Source organism: Setaria viridis, chromosome 3, assembly GCF_005286985.2.
Source record: "Setaria viridis chromosome 3, Setaria_viridis_v4.0, whole genome shotgun sequence".
In the NCBI taxonomy this organism is placed as follows: Eukaryota; Viridiplantae; Streptophyta; class Magnoliopsida; order Poales; family Poaceae; genus Setaria; species Setaria viridis.
The window spans coordinates 24,586,840-24,598,234 of NC_048265.2; the positions used below are offsets into that span (position 1 = coordinate 24,586,840).

The 11,395-nt window shown below is 45.3% G+C and overlaps 1 protein-coding gene across 1 annotated transcript; it reads right to left on the bottom strand.

Annotated features, from left to right (window-relative positions):
- Positions 1-9,859: 9,859 nt before the first annotated feature.
- LOC117849165 (uncharacterized) lies at positions 9,860-10,912 on the bottom strand. The gene has a single exon (XM_034730747.2). It carries the CDS (start codon positions 10,877-10,879, stop codon positions 10,088-10,090), a length of 792 nt encoding a protein of 263 aa, XP_034586638.1. The 5' UTR covers positions 10,880-10,912; the 3' UTR covers positions 9,860-10,087.
- Between the last annotated feature and the right edge of the window lie 483 nt (positions 10,913-11,395).

Sequence of the window (11,395 nt, forward strand, 5' to 3'; positions counted from 1 at the left end):
GCGGTTGCAGGTCTGGCGGTGCCTAGGGGTTTTTGCATTGTTGTTGGGCTGGCTGCTTGCAGCGGACCGCGGTGGCTGGTGTTGCTGGGCAACTGTCAGTGCGGCTTGGGACTGCGTCGAAGGATGGCGCTTGCAGCAACGACATCGTGGGACGACTAGGCTTGCAGCGGACTGTGTCGGGTTGCTCAGCTTTGCTGGGCTACTCCGGTGCGGTACATCATCGAAAGACGACGCAAGCGACTACTTTGGCTTGCTGATACGGCGGCGAAGGCCATTTGCGCGGGTGGAGCAACGAGGCGAAGCTGACTTGCGGCGACGACTTGGATGTTATATGGGGACCTTGGCAAGCAAGGCAATATTGCTCACAATTCTGATGGTGAGAAAAGAAACGGATCCGTGATATGGAGTACTGTGGCGGGCGTGGCGAGGCCTTTCTTCGAGGCGACGAGAGCGAGGTGGAGTCCAACGGCGAATGTGGCGAGGCCTCGCGTGTTTGTGTTATCATGGTGGCGACTGCGAGGCAGCCTGCGAGAGGTATGGATCTGGTAATATCACTTTGTCGGATGGAGTGCGATGTTGCAGCGGCACTACGGCGAAGGGTCTCGCATAGTGTTGGCCTTCTCGGTGCAGCGCGGTCTGTTTCTCTTGATTCTCTATCAATGCGGGATCCCGCCTGGAGGTTTCGACGACTATATGGGAGTGAGAATGTTGGTGGATGCCGCGATTAGGCTTCGGTTCGGCTGCCATTGTCGAGTGCAGTGGTGTGGTCGTGTTGATGTCCCAATCCAACTGGTCGGGTTTGACGATTTTGAGTTGAGTGGTTCCCACGTTGATGTCCCAATCTAACCGAGCGAATCTAGTTTAGTTTTTCTTTTCTTTTCCTTTTCCTGCATATAGCCTCCTAGGATCGTATTTTTTCTACTCTATCAATAGAAACTCGCACTGTCTTGTGCGGTTCGTTAAAAAACCATAGCTATAACTGAAAACTCAACCATAACTCAATGCACAGAACTTATGGCTCTATCCATGGGCAAACGCTCAAATCTTATGCTCATCGTCTATTGAGTTGAACGAACGATGCTAGTGGTAAGTTTTGTGAACGATGCTAGTGGTAAGTTTTGTAGGCGTGTGAGCATGAGGAGAGAAACATAGCTTTTTAGTGACCGTGTCTTAGCACGTATTTTAAAGACACGTATTTTATTAAGAGGAAGGGGAAAAAATTACAGAGGTCTGACAAGGTCATCGAGAGATGATGACTTGTCGAGCAAAGAGAGAGATACAGCTGCATGCGTGCACAGTGCACTCGTGCTGTGCGCGCGTCGTGTATGCCTCCTTGTCATCCATCGTAACGAATTTACTTCTCTTGCCGACAGTACAGACCTCAGACGGATCATTTGTGACTAGAGGTCTCTGGGGAGTGGGGACTGGGAGAGAGGGGGCCGATGGGTCGACGGGTGATTGGTCTCCCTCGTTGCGGAGCGGAGATATCAATCGTCGATGGACGGAAGGGACGGTAGGGTAGGCTCTTTCTGGTGAAACGATTAGGATGGCGGCCATCGCCCTCCGCCTACCCGCCCGGTCCGCCGCATGTTAACTCCGACTCCGATCTGTCGTCGTCTTCTTCCTCATCATCAACGATCGCAGTAGCCAATGCAATAATTGGATCGCAAGCAACCAGCGCACATGCAGGAGGTCGTAGTCGTAGCTAAGCACCTCTGCACCTGTCGGTACTTATCAGATATTCGAGTACTTGTACTTGGAGAGACGATGATCACTCCACTGACAGAGTGACAGTATGTTCATGCACGCTGACTAGTTTTTCTTGGCCAAAAAAGGGGCAATCTGACAAGGAACAACATATATATGGCGTCGCGGTCAATGATTGACTCTGTGGAATGCGTCGCTCACCTAACGGAAAACTGAAGCGGATCCGACTGGATCGTGTCATTTCATCCTTTTGTGCGTGACTGCATGCCATCTTGCATCTACAGGATGTTCTCTCTCTGGGCAACATGTACGTACGTACATCTTGGCCGTAACGACTTGACATCAGAACCACAAGACGTAAAGTACATCAGCACCATAGACAACGCAAGAGGTGGCTGCAACCTTTTTATGGCCGGGGTACGTACTGTGCCAAAGCTTCTTCTGCCTCTCACAAATCACAGCATGAGCTCTTGAGCTAGCGGCTGGTTTTATACTACTGGAGCTGCCCTTAACAATGACCGGACGATATCAGAGTTTCTTTTTTCCGACATTATTTTCAGAGTTTTTTTAATTTGACAGTGAAGAGCTGAAAATTTATTTTTGGTGTTACGAAGGAGGAATATAAGGCCTCCTCTTGCATTGTCAATTGCCTTATCTCCATCCTCGCAAAAAAAAAAATTGGCTTATCTTCAGTGATAGTGACATTACGACATTCATGGACGACGATGATACTATCTTCAGTGCACGGACGACACCACCAAGCAAGCACATTGATCGGTAGACAAGACCATCATACCTAATAACTTGTTGTCTTCTACTCTCTTGTCATGGATTGGATCGACACATCATATATGGGTGTGGTTTGAGGCCTTAACTTGGTCAATTGGTCTTAAGAAAATATTGCAATATCTCCCCTATCATTTCATGGAATTGTTCTACTTCTACCACATGTGTTTTGGTATATGCTTAACATAATCACATAATCTGAGGATGTTTGTGCAATTTTCCTTATTAATTGATGGGTTAGAAACATTTAATTTTAACAATGTTACAAATGGCTTGTGCATGAAGATGCTTTTCCCTGAGTAAGGTGTGTAAGGTTACCAACCGATCAGCAACCAACTTAATTAGTATGTCAATGAACCTTAATTAGTAGCCGGACCCATGCATGCACGTTGATGTATGCATCGTTTGGTTGGCTGCCAACTTCATAGTGTACCACGCATGACATGGATTGAAGGCAAAACAAGAGAATAATGCAAAGACAATGAACCTATTGCTGTATTGCCTAACCATTTATGTAGCACGAGGCGGCCATTAGTTCAAAGGAGGCGGGAAGAAAACTACTTTCTTTTTCTGCCTACTGTTTACAATAGACCAGGATCATACATGTAATTGCATTCTTATCCTTTCTTCTTTCTGCACTGACCTACTTTGAGTGCCAGATTAACCTTGGCATGTCTAGCCCGACTTGTACTAGCAAAAAAGAAAAACCTATCATTTTTCTCTTGTGGTGAGCAAAAAAACGTAATTTGATGAGATCTTGAAGGTTTTTCTTCTTTGATTAGCACATGAATATAAAGTAGCTTTCATAGTAAACTGAAGACATAGTTTAGGTTCTGGTGAACAGTTGAAAAACTAATGCTATGACATTAACCTCTTTGTTTAAGAGACCAGGAATCAAGTTGATGCAGTTGCCAATTTCTGCCAGCCTAAATGGAGCTTCCCTCTGCTTTACGTACGGTTCGGTGCACCAAACCATTGTGCGACACTTGCATGTAAGGTACCCCACGACATTATGCACTCTAACCTTCCATTCATGCATCCTCATCATTCCTGATGAGCAGCATTATCAGAATGTTTTCTCTGAGCAACGCGTTCGTCAACAGTTAACCGTTGTTTCTGTTGACGTGCTTCTGGGGCAGAGTCGTAGGACAGCCTCTGACGTTACCAATTGCCTGAAACTCAGACAGTGACCTTCAGAAATTCATCTTCCGACGGTGATACTATCATCGATCTGTCAGTCTAGCAGATTCTTCAGTACAGACACTGCCTTACAAAACACAATGGCACTGTGGCCCTTGCCTACCAGTGATGTTCTTGAAGAAGCACATTGATGGATCGACAGTACCAGCCTACCTAATAAGTTGCTGTGTTGTAATCTCATTTTTGTCAGCATTGGAGAATTGGATTTGACCTGTTAACGCAATTATGTGAAACTCAAATAGGAAGTTTAATCCAGAATCAAATTATCCCTATGGCTTTGTGTGAACTCATTCGGATTTCCCACTTGTTTGCACCTTAAGTTATTTTGTTTTGTGGATATTCCAGTACTGGTGGTTCGGTGCTCTGCTTTCTCTAGAACTGTTGGACTTATTTGAATGTGTTCCCTGAATTACAAGCCAAATTTCAAGGACCCCTCTCTTATTTGTGAATAGAGCATCGACGTGAAACCATTGATTGTTTGGCAAAACTCATCTGCCAGGGGGACCAAAAGGCAAATTGATGACGCGGTTGTCAATTTTCGCCGGCTAACTAAAGTTTCTACTTTACGATTGGGGATGCACATCACTTACATGCAACGTACGACTCGAGATTATGCGTCCAGCCATCCATGCGAGAGCATCATTCCATATGAGAAAACAGTGAAGAAGCCTCCGTCTCTATGTCTGTTAGTTACTCCAAATTCCTCCAGTATTGACTAAGTTTATAGAAAAAAGCATAACCATCTATAACATCAAATTAGTTTCAGTGAATCCACCATAAAATATCTCTTGGTAATGCATTTAGTTGGTATTGTAGATGTTATTATATTTTTCTATAGAAGAGTGCTTGAAAAAATAAGAGCCGTCCATCCGGCAAAATCGACGGTTGAAACAAAGGAAGTACCATGAAGTAGCTAACGAGAAGTACCAAGAAGTACCAATTTAGTGGGATCAAGTACCAAAAATAGTGAGAAATTATTATGATGTTTTTTTAATTATGTGTAAATCTATTTAATTTTTTTGGTAAGAAGGATGAGAAAGGAAAGTAACTGCAAGTACCGCTGGTACTTTAAAAGTATTGTAACAAAGCTCTTCTCTTTTCTCTTTTGTATAAACCTGGTCAAAACTGAACAAATTTGATTCAAGACAAACTTAAAGTGAACTCTAATTTGAAAAGAGAGAAAAGATTATTACTTCCTCCATCCCAAATTACTATTCATTTTGACTTTTCTAGATACATAATTTTTGCTACGTATACATATATCTAGATCCATATGAAAAGTTTTGTATCTAGAAAAATCAAAATAAATATTAATTTGGAACAGAGGGAGTACTTCCTTTGGTTGTGAGAGACGAAGAGAGGGAATGCTCGACAACAAGACGGCCTTCAAGATGCAATTTTAGCTACTGGTTTTGATACGAATGTGTTCAAAAAAATAAAAAAACTATTACACTATGAAACTACTCTTCAAGATAAAATTCATATGATTTCCATATATCTCTATCTAATAGCTTGAGGATATTCTTTGATCAAAGTTAAAAAGGGTTAACTGGAACCATGCATGAAAAATTCGAGTATTAAAAAAAAAGCCATCACGTTTACACGACAACTTCAGTTATCTTTGCTTAGGAATTGTGCTGCGCGATCAATCATGCATTCAACAAAAATCATATACTATCATCGGGCATCTCCATTACGTTGTTCCTAAACGTGCAAGCGACGGCATGAGCACACCTAATCTTCTTTAGTGGTTCGTACGTGCAAATAAGGGCCGTTTTGTGGTATAGCCTTATCTATGAATTAATGCAAAATTTTGAACTGTATATTCAAAATGCCAAAGCAGTACATTTTGAATGCTAATTTTTAAAACAAGAAAATATTTACAATGTACATATATTGCATCTCACTGTGTTGCATTTATTCTGAACAACACAATAGTTCAAACCAAATCAAAATAAACTCACTCTATTTGAGAAAAAAAAATACTCCCTCCGTCCTTAAAAAAAATAGGTCATTCTACAAATTTTTGGACATACTATTAACAAAAAAAGTAAAATGGTTTTGTTTGCCCCTATTTATTAAGCTATATTTGACACTAATTGACAACCACATGCACATGCATATACAAAATAGGATAAAATGACTTGTTTTTTTTTTGACAAATTTTGAATATCAGAATAACTTATTTTTTGGGACGGAGGAGTGCATTTTAAGTTTAAGGTTCAAAATAGTTTATCACCCATCCATTCTCCACAATCAAATTGTGCCATATATCATGTAGGTGGCTGCTTGGATTATCCTTATACCTCATCTTTGCCACTATAATACTAATCCAAAGCATTGGAAGGTGTGTAAGCTCAAATCTTACGGAAGAAAGGAATTCCGGTTAGGCCAAGAACTTTCGAGGGCTGGATTTCGTGTGCTCTGAGTGGTTTCTGGGCTTGATGGGCCTGAAATCCTATACCTCCAAGTGCCAACGGCCTTCTTTGTTTTTTATTCAATTATTTAAGCACTGTGTAACTCAAAAAAAAAATTATTTGAGCACTGTGATTCATCCGCAATGCACACGTTACTTTCTTCTTCAGCGAATCATAGTATAGACGTGCACGTTTATGCATGATCACCCCCAGGAGATTGAACCGGTTTAGAATAAATAAAAAAAATGGTGCGCCATTTCAAATATCTAGATACGTGCGAGTTTTATAAGTTTGACTGCTTATCTTTATTAGACGAATTGTATTGGGAGAAGCTAAAGTGTTTTGAGAAGGTGGAGTTGATGGGGAAGATGTGGAGTGCTACAAGCCCCTAAATCACCTTGTTATTACATAGGCAGCCCCCTTTATTTCGGACCCAAAGTTAGTTTAGGAGACGATGAAATTGACACCATGCCAAATTGCGTGCCTCCAAGAGACGAAACTCCAAAACGAAGACTCCACGTTGGCTCGATTCCTGGGAGCTTACATGCTAAATTGCTTTGTGTATAAACCGGCGGCAGGCACAAAAGGAGGAATACTCCTGTTATGGAATGACCCGACAGTACATATTGAGAACATAAGGATTGGACAATACTCAATCTCGGTAGACGTAATAATTAAACACTGCATGACAATCTTCACGCTAACCACGGTATATGGCCTGACGAGACGACCCGAAAAAGAATCTTTCCTACGACACATGCATACGCTCAAACCCCTGGATGACACAAAATGGCTAATACTAGGGGACTTCAATCTAATCTACCGTGCAAGAGATAAGAACAACAGAAATCTCAACCGGAGGCTAATGAATAGGTTCAGAGATGCCATAAACTACTGTGGCCTAAAGGAGATAAACCTACAAAATAGAAAATTTACATGGAGTAATGAGAGAAGGACGCTGACGCTAGTTCGTCTTGACAGAGCATTCTGCAACCAAAGTTGGGATCTCCAGTTCTACAATTGCCTCCTTCACGCGCTATCATCGTTCCACTCCAATCACTGCCCTTTGCTCCTAACTAACCATGTTGACCTTAGGCGCCCTATATCATTCAAATTTGAAAACTTCTAGGTACGCCTACCCATTTTCAACAAGTGGTCTCCACTGCTTGGAATGCTCCGATGCAACACACTGATCCTTTCCACAAATTAGGTCACAAGCTACACGTAACGTTGAAGGCTCTGAAGGAGTGGAGCACGTCAACATTATCTAATGCAAGAATGAAGATGCACATGGCCAGGAGGTAATTTTGTGTCTAAATGAGGCACAAGAAGTCAGGACACTGTCAACGGCAGAAACATGGTTAAGGGCAAAATTAAAACAGCGACTCATAGGATGGGCAGTCATCGAAAAGGCAAGGAGAAAATAATGCTCCAGGATAACATACCTAAAAGAAGGAGACGCCAACACAAGGTTCTTCCACCTAAAGGCAATTGGAAGATGAAGAAAGAACTTTATAGGCTACGTAAAGAAAACGGATGGGTTTTCTCCCACAGTGACAAACAACGAGTTGTGCAAGATCACTTCAACAACATTATGAGAGAACAACCACCGCGAACGATCGACCTAAACTGGCTAGCGCTTAATTTACCCACGGTCGACCTCTTATTACTCAATAACCCATTCATGGAGGAGGAAATCCGGCGGGTGATCAAACGGATGCCACGAAACAAAGTGCCAAGACCTGACAGCTACACATGCATTTTCTTCAACATCTGTTAGGAGACGATCAAGCACGATCTACTGGCGACCATCAACTCCTTCCACAACTCTCGTTGCGCAGACCTAAACTTGCTAAACAAGGCCACAATCATCCTAATCCAAAAAAGGACGAAGCGGAGGACATTACAGATTTCAGACCAACTAGCCTAATCCACGCTATTCCGAAGATCATAACTAAGATCCTAGCCCTACGCCTAGCTCCATTTATGAACGAACTGATATCGCCATGCCAAAGTGCCTTCATCAAAGGAAGGAGCATTCATGACAACTTCCTTTATGTACGCAACCTAACACGCCACTTCCACAGAAACAAATGGCCGACCTTACTCATGAAGCTCGATATATCCAATGCGTTTGACTCTGTACGGTGGGACTATCTACTGATGATGATGCAGCACCGAGGCTTCCCACTAAAATGGAGGGACTGGATCATGGCCATTCTCACCACATCAACATCATGAATTTTGCTAAACGGGATCCCCATGGACCACATACATCATGGCAAAGGACTTCGACAAGGCGACCCGCTCTCACCGCTACTCTTCATCCTGGCAATAGACCTGCTACAACGTCTCATGGCAGTGGCCACGGAGAAAGGTCTGCTGATCAAGCTTAACGGCCGAGCGGCAAGAATGATAATATCCATGTATGCTGACGACGCGGTAATTTTCATCAAACCCACTACACGAGACGTCACAAACATAAAGGAATTATTGCTCAAATGCGGAGAAGCAACCGACCTCAAAACGAACATGCAAAAAAAAGTGTCACGCCAATAAGCTGCTCCGACATACACATCGAGGCAGTTCTACGCAACCTCCCGATCGCGCGACGTAACTTCCCGATAAAATACCTAGGGCTACCACTAATGGTCACACGCTTAAGACGAATAGATTTCCAACCAATGGTGGACAAAACAGCGAGTAAGCTATCAAACTGGAAAGGACGGAACCTCACACAGGCCAGCCGTCTATGCCTCACCAAAGCAGTTTTATCCTCACAACCCATATATCTGCTAATGACGCTCAAAACACCTAAAGAAGTACCGGAAGAGATTGACAATAAGAAAACGCTTCCTATGGGCGGGAGACAAGGGACTCACTGAAGGAAAATGCAAGGTCAACTGGACAAGGACCACTTTGCCAAAGGAGCATAGGGGAGTGGGGATCCTAAACTTCGACAAATTTGAAAGGGCGCTGCATATCAGATGGCTATGGTATGAATGGGTATCCCCCAACAAGACGTGGGCTGGAATAGAAACACCGTGCGATGACCGCGATAGGCTGCTTTTCGTTGCATGCACAACAATCCACCTTGGAGACGGAGAGAAGACATGCTTCTGGCAAGACGTGTGGATCCAAGGACGCTGACCGAAAGACATCGCCCCTGAACTCTATGCCAAAACAAGGAAGAAGAAGAGGACGGAGCGCGAAGGGCTAGAAAATAACGAGTGGATTAGAGATCTTAATCACACAACAGGCTTCACAACAAACCACCTAAGCGAATTCGCAACACTATGGTACAAAGCACAATTTCTAGGATCCACAAGGACATCAAACCCGCAACCGTACGGCTGGCTAAGCTTACTTCAGGAGTGGTCACCAGCACTAGCGATCGGTTGGTGGCAGAAAAATTAGATTAGAATGAAGCAGAGGTTGAACCTCTGGACCTCCCAAGAGAAGGTTGGTGTTTCAACCACTGTGCCACCTTTAGCTACTTGACATTATGTAGTTGTAGATGCTATATAAAACATACATAATTCAAATTTTATGAAATTTTCTAACTGAAATTACATTTTTCGCTCTCCACCGAAAAGCACGAAATTCGTGAAATTTTGCCGAAATTCGTGAAATTTCGGCGAAATTTTGAACCTGTCTAAAACTGGTAAGGTTGCAGAAACTTTACGGTTCTAGAGTTAGGAGGTGCAATTGTATAAGCAAGATAAACACAGATCCAGAGGAGCCAAAAATAGACTTATTCCTTTTAATCTTTCTATTCATGAGCGTTGGCTACACTTGAGAACACACAATTAATCCGATCCAACAATGTCAAATCCGAAGACTTCTCTGACTTGATGCACCCATCCTTGAGGGTTACAATCCAATGCAGCACAATTGATCTAGGAATCCGTCAGCAGCTCAGCATTTCCTCTTCCATCTCCCGAATCGACGCCGAGATGAGGACGCGTACGTGCACGTCAGCTGACGGAGCCGCAGGCGGCGCACCGGACGAGCCCATTCTCGTTGCACGACGCGCAGACGCGGAAGCCGCCGGTCTTCTCGCTGAACCGCCGGTGGCTGCCGCAGCAGGCGCCGCAGGGGACGAACCGGGAGCCGCCGCACGACGCGCACGGCGTGGGCGCGGCCTGCGCGGCTCCGGCCAGGACGCGCCGGAGCTCCCCGCTCTCGTGCAGGAGGCGCACCTCCTCGGCGTCCCCGACGAGCCTGCCGCCGACGAAGAGCTGCGGCAGAGTCGGGCGGTCCCGCCGCATCAGCGCGCGGAGCTCGGCGAGGTAGGCGGCGTCCATGGACACGTCCCGCTCGTCGACGGCGACGCGGAGGCCCCGGAGGATGGTGCGCACGGCGCGGCAGTCCTCGAACGTGGCGCGCACGGCGCGGAGGGAGGTGAAGTAGAGCACGACGCGGCGCTCCCCGGCCACCGCCGCCGCCGCGGCCTCCGCGGCCGCTGCGAATGACTTGCACGTGCGCAGCCTGGACGCCGACCGCGCGCGGTGAAGGACGCTCTTGCCGGCCGAGCCGGCGCCGGCGGCATCGGGCGCCGCGTCGTCGAGAACGGCGCTGATGCCCTGGTAGTCCTTGCAGGTCGGCGACGACGCCGTCGGCGAGGAGAAGGACGGCGACTGCGTGAGCCGCCCGGAGGCCTTGCTCCGGCGGACCCACGGCGACCACATCGCCGGCGGCTGCTTCTTGGCTCCGATTCGCGCGCGTCCAAGAGGAGAGGATGCCAGGGGCGTCGGGAGCTCGTGCATGCGCGCGCGCGCGTGATGGCCTTGGTGGCTAGTTGTCTGGCTGCCCCCGCCTTCGGCATGCTAATTTTAACCAGGCTTTAACTGCCCCCAAATCTTGTGGCGTCTCCCTTCATTTGGTGCGCATTTCTTCGCTTTGATCCATTTTTCGTACTCTTTTCTTCGACACGTTGACTCTCTTTGAGAAGGTGTTGACACACGAGGATGGCACACGGGACCTCTTGTGCAGAACCTTGATTACTTTTAAGGGCTCATTTAAGGATCCATGATACATTTCATTCTTATTTTTTATTTAAAAATACAGTATAGCCATACACCAACATGCTTACAGTACACTTGCATAAACACACATATTAATATTTCTAGGAGACATGAATACACACGCAGCTCTATTGCTATGAGCACCTCCGAGATATCGAACCTCTCAATATATACAGCTGCATCATTGATAGACATATTGCGTTAAACATATGATTTGATCACCTCACCTAGGTGCGTAGGTATACTTACAATTGTTTT

What these genes read in the sequence shown, in the direction of transcription:
- LOC117849165 (XM_034730747.2), bottom strand. Translation starts at nt 10,879, where the DNA reads ATGCACGAGCTCCCGACGCCCCTGGCATCCTCTCCTCTTGGACGCGCG.